Here is a 23,344-nt window from a genome sequence, read left to right as displayed (position 1 = left end):
TGTGCATCTTCCATTGGAGGAGGAGGAGGAGGGGGAGGACCATACTCGTTGAATTTCATAACACTATACTAACTATATTGCACCATGGTGTAGCTGGAGGACAGGTAGCTTCCGTCCTCATTTTTTTCCCACACCTTTATTTAACCAGGTAGGCCAGTTGAGAACAAGTTCTCATTTACAACTGCAACCTGGCCAAGATAAAGCAAAGCAGTGTGACAAAAACAACAACAGAGTTACACGTGATAAACAAACGTACAGTCAATAACCCAATAGAAAAATCTGTATACAGTGTGTGCAAATGAAGTAAGGAGGTAAGGCAATAAATAGGCCAATGGTGGCAAAGTAATAACAATTTAGCAATTCACACTGGAGTGATATTTGTGCAGATGAGGATGTGTAAGTAGAAATACTGGTGTGTAAAATAGCAGAAAAACTAAAGAAATATGGGGATGAGGTAGGCAGTTGGTTGGATGGGATATTTACAAATGGGCTGTGTACAGCTGCAGCGATCGGTAAACTGCTCTGACAGCTGACGCTTAAAGTTAGTGAGGGAGATATGTCTCCAACTTCAGTGTTTTTTGCAATTTGTTCCAGTCACTGGCAGCAGAGAACTAGAAGGAAAGGCAGCCAAAGGAGGTGTTGGCTTTGGGGATGACCAGTGAAATATACCTGCTGGAGCGAGTGCAAGGGATGGGTGTTGCTATGGTGACCAGTGAGCTGAGATAAGGCGGAGCTTTAACTAGCAAAGACTTGGAGCCAGTGGGTTTGGCGACGAATATGTAGCGAGGACCAGCCAACAAGAGCATTTAGGTCGCAGTGGTGGGTAGTATATTGGGCATTGGTGACAAAACGGATGGCACTGTGATAGACTGCATCCAATTTGCTGAGTAGAGTGTTGGAGTGTTATTTTGTAAATTACGTTGCCGAAGTCAAGGATCGGTAGGATAGTCAGTTTTACAAAGATATGTTTGGCAGCATGTGTGAAGGAGGCTATGTTTTGCGAAATAGGAAGCCGATTCTAGATTTAACTTTGGATTGGAGATGCTTAATGTGAGAGTCTGGAAGGACAGTTTACAGTCTAACCAGATCTAGGTATTTATAGTTGTCCACATATTCTAAGTCAGAAACGTCCAGAGTAGTGATGCTAGTTGGACGGGCGGGTGAGGGCAGCGATCAGTTGAAGAGCATGCATTTTGTTTTACTAGCATTTAAAAGCAGTTGGAGGCCAGGGAAGGAGTGTTGTATGGAGTTGAAGCTCGTTTGGATGTTAACACAGTGTCCAAAGAAGGGCCAGAGGTATACAGAATGGTGTCGTCTGCGTAGAGGTGGATCAAAGAATTCTCCCGCAGCAAGAGCGACATCATTGATGTATACAGAGAAGAGTGTCTGCCCGAGAATTGAACCATGTGGCACCCCCATAGAGACTGCCAGAGGTCCGGACAACAGGCCATCCGATTTGACACACTGAACTCTATCTGAGAAGTAGTTAGTGAACCAGGCGAGGCAGTCATTAGCGAAATCAAGGCTGTTGAGTATGCCGATAACTATACGGTGACTGACAAGAGTCTAAAGCCTTTGCCAGGTCGATGAAGACGGCTGCACAGTACTGTCTTTTATCAATGGCAGTTATGATATCATTTCGGACCTTGAGCGTGGCTGAGGTGCACCTGTGACCAGCTCGGAAACCAGATTGCATAGCAGAGAATGAACGGTGGGATTTGAAATGGTCAGTGATTTGTTTGCTCACTTGACTTTCGAAGACTTTAGAAAGGCAGGGCAGGATGGATATAGGTCTAACAGTTTGGGTCTAGAATGTCTCCCCCTTTGAAGAGGGGGATGACCTCGGCCGCTTTCTCAGAATCTCAGACGATACGAAAGATGTTGAACAGACTAGTAATAGGGGTTGCAACAATGGCGGCAGATAATCTTAGGAAGAAAGGGTCCAGATTGTCTAGCCCAGCTGATTTGTAGGGATCCAGATTTTTCAGATCTTCCAAAACAGCAGCTGTCTGGATTTGGGTGAAGGAGAAGCGCAAGGGGGGGGGGAGGGTCCTTGGGCCAGTTGCTGAAGGGGGTGTGGAGCTATTGGCCGAGGTTCGGGTAGCCAGGTGGAAAGCATGGCCAGCTGTAGAGGAACGCTTATTGAAATTCTCGATTATCATGGATTTATCAGTGGTGACAGTGTTTCCTAGTCTCAGTGCAATGGGCAGCTGGGAGGAGGTACTCTTATTCTCCATGTACTTTTTACAGTGTCCCAAAACTTTTTGGAATTAGTGCTGCAGGATGCAAATATCTGTTTGAAAAAGCTAGCCTTTTCTCTCCTAACTGACTGTTTGTATTAGTTCCTGACTTCCCTGAAAAGTTGCATATCGCGGGGACGATTCGAAACTAGTGCAGTACGCCACAGGGTTTTTTTGTGCTGGTCAAGGGCAGTCAAGTCTGGAGTGAACCAAGGGCTATATCTGTTCTGAGTTCAACATTTTTTGAAAGGGGCATGCTTATTTAAGAAGGCGAGGAAAGTACTTTAAAAGAACAACCAGGCATCCTCTACTGATGAGATGAGGTCAATATCCTTCCAGAATACCCGGACCAGGTCGATTAGAAAGGCCTGCTCGCAGAAGTGTTTTAGGGAGCGTTTGACAGTGATGAGGGACCCATTACAGACCCATTACGCAGTGATCGCTGAGATCCTGGTTGAAAACAGCAGAGGTGTCTTTAGAGGGCAAGTTGGTCAGGATGATATCTATGAGGGTGCCCGTGTTTACGGATTTGGGGTTGTACCTGGTAGGTTCCTTGATAATTTGTGTGAGATAGAGGGCATCCAGCTTAGATTGTAGGACAACCGGGGTGTAAAGCATATCCCAATTTAGGTCACCTAGACGATAGATGGGGGGCAATCAATTCACATATGGTGTCCAGGGCACAGCTGGGAGCTGAGGGGGGTCTATAACAAGCGGCAACAGTGCGGGACTTATTTCTGGAGAGATGGATCTTTAAAAGTAGAAGCTCGAATTGTTTGGGCATAGACCTGGATAGTATGACAGAACTCTGCAGGCTCTCTCTACAGTAGACTGCAATTCCGCCCCCTTTAGCAGTTCTGTCTTGAAGGAAAATGTTGTAATTGGGGATGGAAATTTCTGAATTTTTGGTGGCCTTCCTAAACCCGGATTCAGACACCGCTAGGACATCGGGGTTGGCGGAGTGTGCTGAAACAGTGAATAAAGCAAATTTAGGGAGGATGCTTCAGATGATAACATGCATGAAACTAAGGCTTTTGTGGTTGCAGAAATCAAAAAATGAGAGCGCCTAGGGACACACAGGGCCTGGGTTAACCGCTACATCACCAGAGGAATAGAGGAGGAGTAGGATGAGGGTATTGCTAAAGGCTATAAGAAATTGTCGTGTAGTGCTTTGGGAAATGAGATTAAAGGGTGCAGATTTCTAGACGTGGTAGGATAGATTCAGGGCATAGTGTACAGACAAGGGTATGGTAGGGTGCGAGTACAGTGGGGGTAAACCTAGGCATTGAGTGACGATGAGAGAGGTTGCATCTCTGGAGGCACCAGTTAAGCTATGTGCAGTCAGACCAGTCGTGATGGATCGGCGGGGCTCCGTGTTGACAAAGGGTCCAGGCCAACTGGCAAGAGAGGTATTGTAGTTGGTGTACTTTGTTTGCTAGACGGGAGATGGGCCTAGTTTGAGGCTAGCTCGAGGCTAACTGGTGCATGCTTCTGAACTCGAACACTTCCAAGTCAAGGTAAGCTTTTGTTTTATTCATTTATTGGAACAAGGGCCCACCGGTGTAACTGATAAACTGCTTGCTGTTGACTATACTGCATGATTGTAACGGGTTTACTAACGCGTTAGTTCTAGTAGCTATGTTGACCATGGCGTTAATATGGTGACAATATAGGCTGTGAAGTTTTGGCCTTCAAAGTTTTTTTGTCTGGTCACAGAAAACTGATGTGTTGTACACTGAAGTCCACAAGCGAAGGGGAAAAGGTGAGAAGAGGAGAGCAGGTAGATGCGAGAAGGAATTATACAATGATCAAAAGGATCATGCTGTTTGTATGTGGCTGCTATGAAAGTGAATTGTTTTTGCGTGTGATCAGGGGTGTATTCATTCTGCCGATTCAGTTTAAAAAAAAACATCTTAAACGAAAGCAAACGGAATGAAACTTGGATAAACATACTTGCTTATGTCCAATAAAAACTCTTGTTTGCAACTGTTGGACTAATGTTTACACTCTAGATCAGCTAGATGCAGGCAAGAGAGCGCAAGGCGGTATTGAACGTGTCAATGTCTGCCACCTTGATTATTCACATTTCGCTTGACCTGTGCACCTAAGTTGTAAACTTTCATTCATAGGTTGTAGCAACCTCATGATGGGTATAGGGAGAATTTGTAGTGGCTTAAACCTAATGATATTACATTGAGCTGGGTGAATGGAATATGAATGGCAGTCATCCAACATGCTGTAATAGAAATAAGGCCATGATCATAAATTAAATTTAAAAAAAAGAAAAAGTGTCCTCCCTTATCTTAAACAGCACCGACCACCACTGGTTTCTTCATAGAGCAAGGACAACCCTAATAACTCCTCTCCCCAGCCCCAGCACTCCCCCAAGCCTCTCCCCAGCCCAGCACCCCTTTCTCTACCCCCCCTCGCCCTTTTCCCCCCACCGCCCCAGCCCTCTCCCCCCCCCCCCCCCCCTCTCCCCAGCCCCCTTTTCTCCACCCCACTCTCCCCAGCCCAGCCCAGCCCCCTCTGTCCCCTCTCCCCAGACCCATGTCTTACTGAAGGCCTCCACCAGTTCGATCTGATGGCTGTAGGGCACCAGGGGTTCTGGCAGCTCAGAGAAGAAGGCCTTCATGGCCCCGGCCACTGTGTTGATAGTGAAGTCCTTCTCCACCAGGTCCAGGTTATGGTCTAGCAGAGAGACAGAGAGCGAGGGAGAGACAGAGGTTCATGAGAATAAGACATGGAAGAGACACCTAATTTAGGACATGATCTACAAGAGACAACCATATGAAACGCACACACAAAAGGTCCGCCTTAAACTCGTTTGTTTCACTGCTATAGTATCACCCCACCTGGTGATGGACTAAAATACCTGACTAAACAAACCACAACACCAGCACACAATAAAAGTTCTGTATATCTTAGTTCCGTATATCACTGCTTATCCCGTTAGTAGGAACTGCACCCAATTGGCTCCAGCTCCTCGGTGAGTCTCTTTTATTCAGTGTGGCAGGTCAGCCCAAGGGACCACGTGGGAGAGAATGGGAATGAGGTCAGCAGCACCAGAAGCACAACTGCTGATTAAAAACTATAAACCAAGAGTAATCACAGGCGACGCCTGTCCCACTTGACACGGGCTTGTTGATCAAAACACAGAGAAAAGAGTGTGAGAGAAGGAAGGGGTGAAGGAGGGGAGGAGAGAAGGATACAAATATATAGACTATTCTCTGACTATAGACTAAACCCTTCTCTGATTACTCTCTCCGATCTATGACAAATGTGGAGGAAGAGAGGCGGGGAGATGGGGGGAGGAATAGAAAGTAAGGGGGATTGATTGTGGAAGAGTTAGACAGATAGCAATGGTGAGGGAGAGGGGATAAACGAGGAAGGATGAAAAAGAGACCGAAAAGAGAGAGGATGAAAATAGGACCTGTTGTGTGCATAACAGAGCAGCTTCAGTGATGACACTGGTCCCAAGTCAGTTCTCACCCAGTAATGCCTAGTGCTTCTAATTCAGACCTGTACTCAGACCAGGCCTCAGAGTGAGCTCCAGATCTCAGTGCTCCGGTTTAGATAAAACAGCCGACATAAGGAGAGACGAGACAAAACTAGACCGTTTTAGAATTTTGTGTGTAAGAATAGCTGACTAAAGACAGGGCATTCAGATCAAGAAGACGAGATGGGCAGTTGTTTCCACGGTAACAGTGAATCTTCACAATGACTTCGATAACAACTTTGATACAAAGTTGCCACTTGTTATAGCACGGTGTTGTAGTGAACAAGTATCATGAAATACATGCACCAGAAACAGGGCACACAGACTTGTCAGATAAATATCAGCAAGCTAGGCTTGCTAACGGCAGCACAATAGCTAGCTAGCGGTTTGCTTGGCTAAACACAGAACGTCAGGGCACTGCTCTCTAATTGGCTAAACAAATCCGTCTCATCCCAAGTCTTTAGCTAAGATTTGACATGTTGAACCTTGGAAACTCCAGCAGCCGACATGAGAAGTTCTAAAACTAGTCTGGTCTTGGCTGTTGTATCTGAACTGGGTGTGTGGTTCTATCGCCATGGGTTATCTTTGCTGTAAAGTGTGGCTAGGTGATAGCGGATTGGGTGCTATGGTCTACCGGTGCTGTAATTTCATGTGTAATTGTATTGTCACCTTGGTCTAGGGTCCTGTTCGACTGGACACAGGACTTCGCTTCTGATTACCTCAGGCGGATTCAGCCTCACTGATTTCACACACACACACACACACACACACACACACACACCAGCGAGCATGCTTCATTAACCAAACCAATCTGGGAGGAAATTAACGGCCCACACCACACACACAAGCTACGGTGTGAGGAAGGCCTCTCCTTCCTGCATATCCATGATACAGACGCTCCCAGGTTAATTAGGTGAATCCATTGGACAACAGGCTTCTGGACAGATACAACACACTAACACTGCACGTCCATGCCCTGTTTGTGCCTAGGTATACGAGTGTGTGTATTGGTGTGTGTGTGAGTGTGTGAGTGTGTGTGAGTGTGTGAGTGTGTGTGAGTGTGTGAGTGTGTGTGTGTGTGTGTGTGTGTGTGTGTGTGTGTGTGTGTGTGTGTGTGTGTGTGTGTGTGTGTGTGTGTGTGTGTGTGTGTGTGTGTGTGTGTGTGTGTGTGTGTGTGTGTGTGTATGTGCATAGGTCAGTACGTGTACATAGGCATTGGCCAAGGGTGGCACGGGGTCTGACGACCCTACAATAATTACACTCAGTCTGACCAGGCAATGTTTTTCCACTCCTCAATTGTCCAGTGTTGGTAAGTACGTGCCCACCGCAGCCGGTTCTCGTTTTTAGCTGATAAGAGTGGAACCCGGTGTGGTCGCCTGCTGCAATAGTCCATCCATGACAAGGACCAATGAGTTGTGCTTTATCAAATGACGTTCTGCACACCACTGTTGTACTGCGCTGTTATTTGCACGATTTCGTGCCATTCTCCTTCGACCTCTCATCAACGAGCTGTTTTCACCCACAGGACTGTCACTGACTGGATGTTTTCTGTGTGTCGCCGCATTCTCAGTGAACCCTTGACCAGCGTGCAGGGGTGCACGTCCAGGTTTTTTGCCCTTACACGACACAGCGGATTCCAACTATCAAAGTTTGATGATTAGTTGATTATTTTAATCAGCTGTGTAGTGCTAGGGTTAAAAACTAAAACATGCACTCCTTGGGGTCCCGAGGACAGAGTTTGGGAAAACTTGCCATAGACACTCGCGGGTTAAAAAAAAGCCCAGGAGGCCGGCAGTTTCTGAGATACTGGAAATTGCATGCCTGGCACCGATGATCACACCACACTCAAAGTTGCCTAGGTCACTTGTTTTGCCCATGCTAATGTTCAATCGAACAGTAACTGAATGCCTCGATGCCTGTCTGCCTGCTTTATATAGCAACCCACAGCCACATGACTGTAGGAGTGGAGGAGTGGAGCTTTTTCGTGAACCTAAACAACTGGCCACTGAGTGTAAGGCATATTGTTGACAATTCATATTGTTGGTGTGTGTTGAATGTCTACGGTCAAAAAGAGAGGGTCTGGTAACTCACCCTGGTCAAACTGCCTCTGCATGCTCTCCATCTCTGACTTGTTCCCACTCACCCTGTAGATCCCTTCTGTAGTGATACCTGAGAGAGAGAGTGGAGAGAGAAGAGAGAGAGAGGGATTCAGTACACTTTATCCACTTGATGCATTCAACATGACATTTTATCATAAATACAACTCACAGTTTGAACACACACACACACACACACACACACACAGATAAGTACCCCTATATATCCTCTGCGTAAGCAGCTCCAATAGAGTGCTGTTAGAAGCCGTGTTCTATGCAGAGATTGTGTGGTAATGAAACAACAGACACATTGGAGAGTCTATTAGTGGCCTCCCACCGAGACAGATCATAAGCGCCATCAATGAGACTCATAAAGCACCAGGGCAGGCTTGCAGAAAGTGTTCCGGTGCTTTCTGTCCTTCTGGGGCTACTAGAGTTCAAGATCCATAAAAATGACTTAATGAACTCTGGTCCCATGTGTTCCATCATCCCGCTCTTTCTCCTCCTCTCTCCTTATCATCCTCTCCTCTCTCTGCAATCCATGCCTTTACCACAGTCATGGAGAGGACAAGGGTGTGGAAAGATGGTGAGTGAGAGCGCTAGAGAGAGGGAGGCGGGAGGGAGACAAAGACAAAATCCCGAGACAGGGAGAGGCGGGAGGAAATGAGTCTCTCAGTCAAGACGAGCAGCATCGATCCCCTCCTTCTGCCGATCAATTATCCACAAAAGCTTTTCTAGCCAGACTCCAGGGGAACAGGGGATGGAAAGTGAGATGGAGAGGGGAGGAGGGAGACAGAGGGAAGTGGAGGGGAGACATGGAGGGAGTGGAGGGAGAGAAATAGAAGAGAATAGCAAAAGGAGAGGAAGATACATACTATATAATAATACATGCCATTTAGCAGAGGCTTTTATTCAAAGTGCAAACCCTTTCCCATTAGTGGCCCCAGCAGGAATCAAACCCACGACCCTGGCGTAGGGCTGTTATGGTGACCGTATTACCACCACTCACGAGTCATGACCACAGTCAAATTGCACGTGACCGCTGAGTCATGGCAACCAGGCTTCTCCAAAACCGCTGATGGTCATTAGTAGCCTACCAAACTTGCGAACGGCCAGTCGCTAATGGCCTGACGCTAATGGCCTGGTACTCAGCGCTCTATTGTCCCTCTAATCACTCCGACATCAATGCAAATTCAATAGAAAATCAAATCAAACACTTCACGAGAGCCCTGGCATTCAGAGTTTGAGTGGAATGGGATCACCTGTTGCTCAGCGAGAAACAGCTCCTCATAGCCGGTTGATGCACGGGATTAAATAAGTGTTCCTATAAACCCACGTAACATTTCTATAAACTATGCTAGGCAATTGTGTGACAAAAAAAAAGAAGAGTTTTGATCGCCTCTATTAAAAAAAGAGGATCTCATCAGCTTTCTGTAAGCTATATAACTATATTTATTTAGAAACGTTCCTAATATTAAGCACATTGCTTCACTTTAAAAATTGGCGTAGACTATCTGGCTGGCATGAACGGCAGGAAAAGTGTCCTCCATTCGCCCCCTCTTTCGACAGGTGCATGGTAATGGACAGGTGCAACATATTTAGCAGATGTATCTAAATGTGTGTGTTCGTAGCGCCAACAGAGCAGAAATATCTAACAATGCACACAAATCTAAAAAGGAATAAACAAAGGAATGTCACGATGAGCAATGTCAGAGTCCGGAGTAGAAATATACACAAACGTACACTACCTTTCAAAAGTTTGGGGTCACTTAGAAATGTTCTTGTTTTTGAAAGAAAAGCAACATTTTTTTTGTCCCTTAAAATAACATCAAATTGATCAGAAACACAGTGTAACGTTGTAAAAGACCTAGCTGGAAACGGAAACGGCAGGCCAATTATCAGCAACCATCACTCCTGTGTTCCAGTGGCACGTTGTGTTAGCTAATCCTAGTTGATCATTTTAAAAGGCTAATTGATCATTAGAAAACCCTTTTGCTATTACGTTAGCACAGCTGAAAACTGGTGTTCTGATTAAAAAAGCAATCAAACTGGCCTTCTTTAGACTAGTTGAGTATTGGGAGCATCAGCATTTGTGGGTTCGATTACAGGCTCAAATTGGCCCGAAACAAAGAACTTTCTTCTGAAACTTGTCAGTCTATTCTTGTTGTGAGAAATGAAGATTATTCCATGCGAGAATTTGCCAAGAAACTGAAGATCTCATAGAACACTGTGTACTTCTCCCTTCACAGAACAGAGCAAACTGACTCTAACCAGAATAGAAAGAGGATTGGGAGGCCCCGGTGCACAACTGAGCAAGAGGACAAGGGTCTAGTTTGAGAAACGGACGCCTCACAAGTCCTCAACTGGCAGCTTCATTAAATACTACCCGCAAAACACCAGTCTCAACGTCAACAGACTGCGGTATGCTGGCCTTCTAGGCAGAGCTGCAAAGAAAAAGCTGTATCTCAGACTGGCCAATAAAAAGATTAAGATGGGTGAAAGAAAACCGACACTGGACAGAGGAACTCTGCCTAGAAGACCAGCATCCCTGAGTTGCCTCTTCACTGTTGATGTTGAGACGGGTGTTTTGTGGGTACTATTTAATGAAGTTGCCGGTTGAGGACTTGTGAGGCATCTGTTTCTCAAGGGCAGGGACTGGGAGACTATTCAGATTTGAGGGAAAGATGAACGGAGCAAAGTAGAGCGATTGAGGACCTCAGACTGGGGTGAAGGTACATCGTCCAACAGGACAACGACCCTAAGCACACAGCCAAGACAACACAGGAGTGGCTTCTGAATGTCCTTGAACCCGATCGAACATCTCTGGAGAAAACTGAAAATATCTGTGCAGCGACGCCCCCCATCCAACCTGGCGGCGCTTGAGAGGATCTGCAGAGAAGAATGGGAGAAACTACCTAAATACAGGTCTGCCAAGATTGCAGCGTCATACCCAAGAAGACAAGGCTGTAATCGCTGGCAAAGGTGCTCTAACAAAGTACTGAGTAAAGGATCTGAATACTTATATAAATGTGATGTCTGTTTTTTATTTTTAATAAATTTGCACACAAAAAACATTTAAAAATATTTTTTACCCCCTTTTTCTCCCCAATTTCGTGGTATCCAATTGTTAGTAGTTACTCATCGCTACAACTAGTGCACGGACTCGGGAGAGGCGAAGGTCGAGAGCCATGTCTTCCGAAACACAACTCAACCAAGCCGCACTGCTTCTTAACACAGTGCGCATCCAACCCGGAAGCCAGCCGCACCAATGTGTCGGAGGAAACACTGTACACCTAGCTGCCTGGTCAGCGTGCACTACGCCCGACCCGCCACAGGAGTCGCTAGTGCGCGATGAGACAAGGATATCCCTGCTGGCCAAACCCTCCCTAACCCGGACAACTCTAGGCCAATTGTGCGCCACCCCATGGGCCTCCCGGTCACGACCGGCTGCGACAGTCTCTGGTGGCACATTTTTAATTAATCAATTTTAGAATAAGGATGTAACATAAATGTGTAAAAAGTCAATGGGTCTGAATACTTTCCGAATGCACTGTATGTCTATCTACATACAATGGTGGTTCCTCCTTTGAAAGTTGCGTCGTACTGCGGCTCACCCAGCATTCTGTGGCACGTCATTTAGTTCTTGGCCATTTCTTCTGTTACTGCAAGTTATTGCTAGTTTGACCACCAGAGGGTATCTTTGAGAAACATTTGATAATATTCCGTATTGGCATTACCAGAGAATTTAAAACCTTTTTTGTAATGACATAGTATATGGGATTGATTAAGAAATTTGGTTTAATTAATTTGATTAATATTAGGGTGTTTCCATTCAGAGAAAATTGTCAGTTTATAAATTCGGGTCGTTTCGCTCTTGGAGCGCAAACTGGACGTTCGGGCCAAGGAGTAAGGTTGATTTGAGCATTCTGGCCTTGACGGCAGTCAAGCACCCGAGCTAATGTTGGCTAGCTACTTCCAACTTTTTTTACAACCATTTTACTCGCCCTAGCAGAGCTGGTAAGGCCGTCGTTTTGAAGTCATCGCAACAAAACAAAAAATGCTAATAGCATTTCAAAATCGGTGACGTCGCTCGCTCTGAGACCTCGGCTTTTGTCGAGCGATGGGTAACAATGCTTCGAGGGTGGCTGTTGTCTATGTGTGCAGAGGGTCCCTGGTTCGGGCCCAGGTAGGGGCGAGGAGCGGGACAGAAGCAAAACTTAACACGGGCATAATTTTAAAAATCTGGATAATCTCCTCTTTGTAATTATGTAAATTTGGGCAGCGTGCTCGTGTCATCGATCGCCAGACCAGAAATAGTCAAAGGTTTATTTTTTCCCTACTTTTTCCTTACGCAGACATAAGCACAGTTCACACCATCGAGGTGCGGATGTTTACTTTTACACAAGTTGTTTTTTTCCAGTTTCGTGGTAAAATAAAAAGGGATTCATTTTTTATGGAATTCTAAGCATCACTCCAGTCAAAACAGGCTCTGTGAACGTTCGATTCCATTCATTTGCTATGGGCTCGCGCTAGTGTTCCAGTTTAGACAACGTTCTTAAGCCGCTCTTCAGCCTTGGGTGAATTTTGACTCGTTCTATTGTAGCCAGATAGCCAGAGTGAATTTACGAAAGCACCTAAATGTCCATTGAGAAAGCACAACGACCATACCATTTAGCTAAGCTAAGAATGACGAGAATAATCAAGTCAATAAACGTTGGGTAGTTAGATAGCCTATAGGCTAATATACTGGCAAGTTTGATGTATAACTACTAACGTTAGGCAGCTAGCTAACATACCGGTACATACTGCTGTAATGATTTGCTATGTGGTTCATAATGATAGCTAACAAATTGTCAGCCAACGTTATTTGAAAAGTCATTACTTTATTACATTGTAATACCCCTTGGTCATTGGGCAAATCTGGTCTGTGATAAAGGTGGGGTTTTCACACCTAGCTCGGCTATTAGACTATTCTTTAGTAAAGGTTGAATAGTCAGTCTGTTGTTCAGCTATTAGCCCTCCTCCCCAACTTGCAACAAATCGCTGTTCCCATCTCATTCCTTTCCCTTTTCCACGCATCATCATTCTGCTCCGGAGTGGCTTGCCTGTGGGCGTGCTGGCAGAATATGGCAGCATATTCGGTTGTGCGTCAAGAATTCTGCATACAGTAGCATGTTTGTATGAAGGTGTGGTTACTCACGGGCAAATTGTTATATGCAATGGAGGTACATTTGTGTCTTTTGTCGAGAGCAAAACCTTTTTCATTTTCAATCAAAAAAAAATTGTTCTGAAAGCAACTTTTTTCCTGACACAAATGAAGTCAAAAGCGGACACCTACGAAGATGGCATCTCAGGTAAACAGCACTGGGCTGTATTGACGTATCCTAAAATGACACCTGCTGCTTTAGATTGAATGGTCATATATAGAATGGTTATTGTTTTTCATATCTATAAAAAAATAATCTGTTTTCTTTACTTTCAAGAGAGCGAGTTGACAAAGGGGTCGAAAATGTAGATATTGCCAGATGTTCACTCTCTGAGGAACAGGCAGTGGAAGCTTTATTGCTGGCTAAAATGTCCATAACCAGAACTAATTAAACTGTTCTGTGTTCTTTTTCTCCATCTCTGCCTGTCTTGTTGTACATGGAACCTGTCTCACATGCGTTAATTAAAAAACCCTTTAGATGTCAGCTGCTAATGTTCAGATTTACACCACATAAACACAGCCATTTTCACTGGACTATCTGTTGCTGCCAAGTCATGATTTCCCTGGGGGTTAGCCTTGCAATAACCAAGTGGTGAGACACATAGCCCTCTATATTTAAGTGTTTCAGGTACACTCCGATAGGTGTCAGCGTCACATACAGTATCTTCTATTGTTTGTCCTCAAGTGTCTGTTTTTCAGCATTAAGTTCTCCGTAGCCACTTAGTGTGGACACCAGGTGAGACCACACACACATACACAATAACAGTCTATCTTCTTCACTTCCTCCCTCTCCCTGTAATCCTCTAGGTTATATCAGCTGTTTTGGTGAACCCCTCCCGCATCTGAACTGGCTGACACAGAGGGCACAGCATGATCATAGGTGAGAGGTCACTTGGTCGGGTCAACAGGAAGTATTATTAAAGAGATGCTTTACATTGAAATACAGACAGAGATGTAGGAGTCCTAGAGTTAATGATCCAAGGTCAGTTTTGCATTTCACCTCCTGATTTAAGATGACTGACCGTGTAAGAATAAAAAAAAAAAACAAGGCTTAATCATGCTCTCTCGTCTGCAGGTATGTTTTGATGTGAAAGAGGAAGGCAGTCCCGTCATTGCCACCTCACCCGCTCTTAAGATAACCCTCGGGCCAAACTGGGTGCCCAAGGCTGGTTAGGATGTTATATCTGGAGTACTTCTCCTGTCCTATTCGGTGTCCTGTGTGAATCTAAGTGTGCGTTCTCTAATTCTCTCCTTCTCTCTTTCTCTCTCTCGGAGGACCTGAGCCCTAGGACCATGCCCCAGGACTACCTGACATGATGACTCCTTGCTGTCCCCAGTCCACCTGGCTGTGCTGCTGCTCCAGTTTCAACTGTTCTGCCTTATTATTATTCGACCATGCTGATCATTTATGAACATTTGAACATCTTGGCCATGTTCTGTTATAATCTCCACCCGGCACAGCCAGAAGAGGACTGGCCATCCCACATATGCTCTCTCTAATTCTCTCTTTCTTTCTCTCTCTCGGAGGACCTGAGCCCTAGGACCATGCCCCAGGAATACCTGACATGAGGACTCCTTGCTGTCCCCAGTCCACCTGACTGTGCTGCTGCTCCAGTTTCAACTATTCTGCCTTATTATTATTCGACCATGCTGGTCATTTATGAACATTTGAACATCTTGACCATGTTTTGTTATAATCTCCACCCGGCACAGCCAGAAGAGGACTGGCCACCCCACATAGCCTGGTTCCTCTCTAGGTTTCTTCCTAGGTTTTGGCCTTTCTAGGGAGTTTTTCCTAGCCACCGTGCTTCTTCACCTGCATTGCTTGCTGTTTGGGGTTTTAGGCTGGGTTTCTGTACAGCACTTTGAGATATCAGCTGATGTACGAAGGGCTATATAAAATAAATTTGATTTGATTTGATTTAGGAGACACCACAACTGTGATGAACAGAGAGAATATTAGGGTAGCACTGCAATTCATGAATCATACGCTGTCTGCCACGGTTCTTACCTCTTTCCCTTTGTCTGCAACACCTCTCTCCCCTTCTCGTCTTTCTTCCTCCTTTTATAATGCACACCATATGTGCATTGAAGTACAGATTGAACTTGTATTTATAATATTACAATTATCATAATTACAATGCATTCGTAACACCTGGATAATGAACTTCTTTCAATAAAAGCGTTTCACATTCTCCACTGGTTGAAATGAAGTATCTCATTGAAATACTATCCCGTGTCCTCAGATTAATGCAGATGTAGGGGGTTAAATATGCACAGTTTTTTTTCTGTAGATATAAATTACAAATCAATCATGTTTCTAGTCTATTGCATCGTTACAATGTGTAATCATTGATGTCCCAGGAGCAGACGTGGTTAACACCGTTGAAGTGTATAATTGTAATACATACATGCACAGCATCACTCAAATAATGGAGTTTGAACAAAGAAGGTCTCAGAGATTTATACCTGAATTTGCCATTTGCACCTTTATTTGCCAAGGAGGAGTATATGATCAGTGAATATATTCAATGTACAGGCTACAATGTGCGAATGTGGGCTACAATGTACAGGCTACAATGCGTGGTAATAACTACAGCACATGTGTATATAGGACTTGCATCCTTGGCACAATAAAGTTATTATATTCTACTCTATCCATAGGCTTCATTAATGCCATTCAGACTTGAAGTTGATACAACAACTATGATAGCTGAGGTTCATAGATAAGTTCTGAACTAATATTCATACCAAACGTTTCAGGGTCCATATAGAGATCGGCTACATACTGTAGCTAACTACACATCCATAGGCATACAGTTATTTTTATCCTCCACTACACAATAAGCAAGTAAACGGTTAGCTAGCTATGTTACTTCAGCTGCATTACAAGGCAAGCTTACACAATTGTACATTCAATTTGCAGTAAATGCTTTAGCTAGCTAGATTCTTTAATCCACTATTTCACAAGACAACAGCCTGGTTTGCTGGTTTTCTCAGGAGTCCCTAAAACATTAAACAACACAAATTACAAATTAATTATCCTAACACTAGCTAGCTGGCGAATGTTAGCTAGTCAGATAACTTGCTAAATAGCAATTTTCGTAAATGAACTTTTTTGACAAAAAAAATATGCAAACGTTTATCTCTACATTAAGTAACATATTCCTCTCAATTGTACATTTTTTCCTTGACTCGTTATGACGTTATAACAACTTACACCTGGTTCCACCGCAATATTTTATCAGCCATCTTTGTTGAGGAACGCCACAAGACAAGGGTGGCTCGATCCAAAATGCGTCATTGGAACCACACGATATGATTGGTCATATAAAAACCTTGGGACCCAAATGCATAATGAGTGCTCTAACTCCCCCTTGTGGTGGTCTGGAGCAATGACGCCGTGACGCTGGGTACCTCTAAGTCCCACGGTGCAAGCTCGCAACTTTTAAAGGAAGAACCACTGTAGGGCAGCAGGCTCTAAGGTGCAGGATTGAGTAACCGGGTGGTAGCCGGCTAGTGACAGTGACTAAATTCAGGGCAGGGTACTGGGTGGAGACCGGCTAGTACCGGCTATTTAACAGTCTGGTGGCCTTGAGATAGAAACGGTCTCTCGGTCCCAGCTTTATTTTGTTTATGTAAAGATAAGATAAAAGTGAGACTATTCAGTTGAGTGAGAATATTATCACTTGTGAATGATGCCCAGCTCGTGCAGTCTAAACCAAGAAAAAGTGAAAGCCCTATTTGTGACTTTTTCAAAAAGCATAGTTGCGTGCAACATGTAGCCTAGCCCATAGGCCTATATGTTTTGTTAAGGTTTGTATCACAAAAGTGGCCAAATAACTCAAACGTAACTTATAGGCCTAGGACCCCTGGAACATATTTGGAGAGCCCATAGCCTACAGAGCGCCTAGAGAAATGTGTTCTTATGAGAGGATCCCAGCTTTCGTGACGCTATATTTATTGCTAAACAACCGATGTAGCCTGCCTGGGATATTAAAATCGTAACCACGCGTAACCTCCATTTGCTAATCGAGTGCAGGCTACGGATTTATTTTATTTTTTTGTGGGTCGTATTCGACACATACACTGAGTATACAAAACATTAAAGGGATAATCCACCGAAAACTACGAATTCCTATTGTTAAGAGTGTTAAACCGTGTTAAATAGCACTAATACGTGACAACAATATTTTTTTGTGAACAAATGTTTAATTTTGATGTTCTAACAAGGTTGGTAGAAACATGTGAATATCATTTTGGATAAATTTGATGCAGCTCAAGTCTACTACAAAAACCCATAATTCTACTGTATGTTCGCTCGCTCCCTGGAATGGCTGGCTGGCTAGCTAGAAAATATAGCTACATACAATAATACCAAACTCAACATGAGCATGAGAAGTAGCTAATTAGCTGTAAAATTGCCTAAGCAAACTGCTCTATCAATTTAGGAGTTCAACTTATAGTTTGTCTCTGTCACAGAGCTATAAAACAGGGTCTCTGCCCTGAGCGAGAACAACATTACCTTGCTTTCCCACAGAGATCATTTTGAGGGGATGGAAACCCCATTAGGAACGGATTGCGTGATGATTACTTTGGCAACAGCGTGACGCAGCATGACAAAGTGAATGCGTTGGGTCGACAATCAGTCTGGTGAGCCGCCTCTCCATTCATTTCATAATTGGATTCCCATCTCCTCCTTTCTATAATATCTCCATTTCCTACAGACACGGCGCATTGCGACAGAGGCGAATTAGCTACGGTGTGTTCCTACGCGATATCCTGATTTTCACAGGCGGACCACTTCGAAGTTAAATCATGCCAAAAATTTGTAGCCTGCCAAACTTGCTAACTGCCTGGTACTCAGCATTCTATTGTCCCTTTAATCACGCTAGACATCAATGCAAATGTGTTAGAAAATCTAATCAAACACTTCATGAGCACATGTTGCGCAACGTTTCTATAGGCTATGCAATTGCAGGAGAAAACAGAGGGATGATCTCTTAAAAAAAGGATCATCCCGTCAGATTTCTATAGGCTAGGCCTACTATATTTATTTAAAACTTCACTAAGATTAAGCATTTTGCTTATCTTGACAACAGGAGTATAGCCTACTTGGCTGGCATGAAAATGAACCAAGGGAAAAGCATCCTCCATTTGCTTTTTAAGTGCATAGATGACATGTATTTCTTTCCCACTGCCCCTGTTGAGACGGGTGGATGATAATGGTCCCTTCTAAATCGAAATTTCACAAATATTATTTCGTATTAGTAAAGACAAGATTAAATCAAGAATAGTCTGATGGGTGGCAATATTAGCCCATCACTTGTGAAGCATATACACTGCTCAAAAAAATAAAGGGAACACTAAAATAACACATCCTAGATCTGAATGAATGAAATAGTCTTATTAAATACTTTTTTCTGTACATAGTTGAATGTGCTGACAACACAAATCACGCAACAATTATCAATGGAAATCAAATTTATCAACCCATGGAGGTCTGGATTTGGAGTCACACTCAAAATTAAAGTGGAAAACCACACTACAGGCTGATTCAACTTTGATGTAATGTCCTTAAAACAAGTCAAAATGAGGCTCAGTAGTGTGTGTGGCCTCCACGTGCCTGTATGACCTCCCTAAAACGCCTGGTCATGCTCCTGATGATGTGGCGGATGGTCTCCTGAGGGATCTCCTCCCAGACCTGGACTAAAGCATCCGCCAACTCCTGGACAGTCTGTGGTGCAACGTGGCGTTGGTGGATGGAGCGAGACATGATGTCCCAGATGTGCTCAATTGGATTCAGTTCTGGGGAACGGGCGGGCCAGTCCATAGCATCAATGCCTTCCTCTTGCAGGAACTGCTGACACACTCCTGCCACATGAGGTCTAGCATTGTCTTGCATTAGGAGGAACCCAGGGCCAACCGCACCAGCATATGTTCTCACAAGGGGTCTGAGGATCTCATCTCGGTACCTAATGGCAGTCAGGCTACCTCTGGCGAGCACATGGAGGGCTGTGCGGCCCCCCAAAGAAATGCCACCCCATGTGATGTTGCAGGCAGCAGAACGTTCTCCACGGCGTCTCCAGACTGTCACGTCTGTCACACGTGCTCAGTGTGAACCTGCTTTTATCTGTGAAGAGCACAGGGCGCCAGTGGCAAATTTGCCAATCTTAGTGTTCTCTGGCAAATGCCTAACGTCCTGCACGGTGTTGGGCTGTAAGCACAACCCCCACCTGTGGACGTCGGGCCCTCATACCACCCTCATGGAGTCTGTTTCTGACCGTTTGAGCAGACACAGTCACATTTGTGGCCTGCTGGAGGTCATTTTGCAGGGCTCTGGCAGTGCTCCTCCTGCTCCTCCTTGCACAAAGGCGGAGGTAGCGGTCCTGCTGCTGGGTTGTTGCCCTCCTAAGGCCTCCTCCACGTCTCCTGATGTACTGGCCTGTCTCCTGGTAGCGCCTCCATGCTCTGGACACTACGCTGACAGACACAGCAAACCTTCTTGCCACAGCTCGCATTGATGTGCCATCCTGGATGAGCTGCACTACCTGAGCCACTTGTGTGGGTTGTGGAGTCCGTCTCATGCTACCACTAGAGTAAAAGCACCGGCAGCATTCAAAAGTGACCAAAACATCAGCCAGGAAGCATAGGAACTGAGAAGTGGTCTGTGGTCCCCACCTGCAGAACCACCCCTTTATTGGGGGTGTCTTGCTAATTGCCTATAATTTCCACCTGTTGTCTATTCCATTTGCACAACAGCATGTGAAATGTATTGTCAATCAGTGTTGCTTCCTAAGTGGACAGTTTGATTTCACAGAAGTGTGATTGACTTGGAGTTACATTGTGTTGTTTAAGTGTTCCCTTTATTTCTTTGAGCAGTGTATTATCACTTGTGAAGCATATAATTATCACGTGAATGGTGCTCAGCATAAGAAACTGCCTTCAAAATCATAATGTAGCCTAGTTCATAGGCATATATATTTTGATAAGGTTTGTATCATAATGAAAGAGGCCAAATAACGTCTTGACATTAAGCATTAAGAGGTGTGGAGCCTAACTGGCATGCATAAGGACGCGTGCAGTTGTGTCCCCGATATGTCAGTCTTCACTTGTAGCCTGTGAGAAAGTCCTGATCACTGTGATGAGAGCCATGTGAGTGAGATGCTTAGGAGCACGCATCACTCAGGGAGAAGGGCACAACACAGCACTCCGGCAACTGGTGCATTAAGGCCAAAAAGGGGATGCCGCTGTGAAATTCGAGGCATTATCAAGTGCTTGTGAAATTGTGAATGAGAGACTGATGAAGTGTGTACAGCCTGTGCAAAAAAAACAAAGCAGAGCTCATGCCTTTCAAGCGACTTTTTCAAACCATCATTAGAGTCGCATCATGAAGCCTTATAATGTATTAAAAATCAAAACATATAGCCCAACATTTGTAGAACAACTAAAGTTACATTAATAACTAAATTAAGCATATAGGAATACCTATTTCTTTGTTAACAGCTCAAAACAGAATAGCCGCATGCGCGCTCTCCCTCGGGAAATGGTTTAGGAAAAATATCCTTTCTATTTTATTTAGCTATGTTCAATTGTATTCTTCTTACTTTAAAATAATGCCACAGAAATTATAGTGTAGCCCACAGCCATATTGCATAGTCAGATCAGGACCTAACATAAGGACGACTCCGAGTACGCTATCCTGTTCTTCTGAAATAGACTACATTTTCTTCATATCATGTTTCCTTAGACCAGACTAAAATAAATAGATTTACTGTTGTGGTGTAGGCATGACAATCACCTGCTTACAAAATGTAATGACCGCCACAGCCCTACTCTGGTATGCTACCGCCACGCTCTTACCATACAGAGCCAGAGTGAGGTAACAAGGACAGGAGAGGAAGGGGGAGAGAGATATAGACAGAGGGAGGATGGTAGTGGAAATGCAGAGGTCAGAGAGCGTGATGTCGAGGTCAACTTCCATCACCTTCTTTGTTCTGAGAGCAGCTCTGGACCAGTTTCCTTTCCTCTGCAGCGACCGGGGTCAAACCAAACACTAGCACTTCCGGTGAACAGCTCATCTACATCCTGTCTTGAGCGACCATCTCCTGCTTCTACAGGACTATCCCATCTCACAATCATGACATATTGTTATTACATTTTCTTCCCCTCATCTCTCCCAGTCTTTTTCCACCTACAGTATATCAGACACCATCAAGTGATGTCCCAAACACAAACATGCCCACGATAAGCATTAAACTGAGAATGTGTGAACAGCTCTCGCTCTCTTCCTATCACTCATTCATCATGACAAACACACACACACAGAAGAGAGTGGCAGTTGGCTCCGGAGGCGTGTTGGCAAAGCATTTCCGACACGGGTCAGACTGATCCTCAGCCCAGATGTGGGGTTTGTATCAGGGTCTCATTGCCGCTGGCAACAAGCAGCCGTTTTTCCATAGGCCATCACTGGCTGCTGCCCTTTACGTCGCTATGGAGCTCGCTAGAACAAGGAGAAGTGCCCACGCATGCTAACGCGCATTCATCATCTCAATACACACAACTCACTGGGCGGGAACAGAAACCTTACCCCGTATGGAGAGAGAGAGCGAGAGAGAGCGCGCGAGAGAGAGAGAGAGAGCGAGAGAGAGCGAGAGAGCGAGAGAGAGAGCGAGAGAGAGAGAGCGAGAGAGAGCGAGAGATAGCAAGAGAGAGCGAGAGAGAGCGAGAGAGCGAGCAAGAGCGAGAGGGTGGAAGAGAGAGAGTCAAATCAGAGGAAAATAAGTGGGGGGGTGCAAAAGGAGAGGAGTACGGGGAAGATGTCTCAAAAGGGAATAGGAGTGTCAAAGGGGTGAGAGGGATGGAGGTAAAGAGGGAGGACAGAGGGAGAGACTGTTGGAAGACGAGTGGGGGTGGTGGGAGCGCCCTTACACAGACATTGAGGGGGGGCTGGAGGAAGGATAAGAGGATGTGAGAGGAGTTGGCAGCTCGGACAATAACGTAAGGCGGGTATGTATTTTTGGTATAGGGTGAGGATGTAGGTCTGATCCATAACGTCACTTATCCCCCTAACGCCCTGGACACCTTTAGTGTTACAATCATAGGGCCTCAACAAAAGAGGGGGGCACAAGGAAGACACAGGCCCATGTACACATACAGACTAGAGGTCGGCCGATTAATTGGCATGGCCGATTAATTAGGGCCGATTCAAAGTTTCATAACAAATTGGTAATCTGCATTTTTAGATGCCGATTATGGCCGATTACATTGCACTCCATGAGGAGACTGCGTGGCAGGCTGACCACCTGTTATGCGAGTGCAGCAAGTTGCTAGCTAGCATTAAACTTATCTTATAAAAAAACCAATCAATCTTAACATAATCACTAGATAATATCATCAACTACGTGTAGTTACTAGTTTATCTAGCTTGTCCTGCGTTGCATACAAATGAACAGGCACCGCATTGATCATCATTGAATCACAGCCTACTTCGCCAAACGTGTGATGATTTAACAAGCGCATTCGCAAAAAAAAAAAGCACTGTCGTTTCACCAATGTACCTAACAATAAACATCAATTCCTTTCTTAAAAATCAATACACGTGTATATTTTTTAAAAACCTGCATATTTAGTTGAAAGAAATTCATGTTCGCAGGCAATATTAACTAGGGAAACTGTGTCACTTCTCTTGTGTTCAGTGCAAGCAGAGTAAGGGTATATGCAGCAGTTTGGGCCGCCTGGCTCGTTGCGAACTGTGTGAAGACCATTTCTTCTTAACAAAGACCGTAATTACATTTGCCAGAATTTGACATAATTATGACATAACATTGAAGGTTGTGCAATGTAACAGCAATATTTAGACTTTACTTTCTTCTCCAACACCAAATTGAACACGTTTCATTATTTATTTCAGACTAAATTGATTTAGTGTATTATATTAAGTTAAAATAAAAGTGTTCACTCAGTATTGTTGCAATTGTCATTATTCTAAATAATATATATATATATATATATATATAAAGAAAAACAATTGGGCAGATTAATCGGCATCTGCTTTTTTGGGTCCTTCAATAAATCGGCCAACCTCTAATACAGACACACACATCTGACCCGACTAAGTTTACTTCACAGAAATAATAAGTAATACCGTAATAAGTCAATTGGAGCTCATCGCAGTAAAAGTGTTGGTACGTGTTGAACAACAGGCTCTGGACACGAACACCATTGAATGTCACGATGCCGTAACGAACAAAAACATGAATGTCACTGGCAACATCATCCTTCAAATAGCCTACGTGACTTA

The 23,344-nt window shown here is 44.5% G+C and overlaps 1 protein-coding gene across 3 annotated transcripts in view; it reads right to left on the bottom strand.

The window, feature by feature from the left end:
- Positions 1–23,344, bottom strand: part of LOC110503497 (rho GTPase-activating protein 35) — a 104,680-nt gene that overhangs the window by 5,203 nt on the left and 76,133 nt on the right. For all 3 annotated transcript variants that reach the window (XM_036962193.1, XM_021581833.2, XM_021581832.2), the window contains exons 4-5: positions 7,831–7,908; positions 4,800–4,931 (exon numbers count right to left, since the gene is read on the bottom strand). In XM_036962193.1, the coding sequence (XP_036818088.1) occupies positions 4,800–4,931; positions 7,831–7,908 (210 nt within the window). The remainder of the gene's footprint in view (positions 1–4,799; positions 4,932–7,830; positions 7,909–23,344) is intronic.

Source organism: Oncorhynchus mykiss, chromosome 24 (genome assembly GCF_013265735.2).
Source record: "Oncorhynchus mykiss isolate Arlee chromosome 24, USDA_OmykA_1.1, whole genome shotgun sequence".
Classification (NCBI taxonomy): Eukaryota; Metazoa; Chordata; class Actinopteri; order Salmoniformes; family Salmonidae; genus Oncorhynchus; species Oncorhynchus mykiss.
This window is presented reverse-complemented; position numbering and strand designations above follow the sequence as displayed.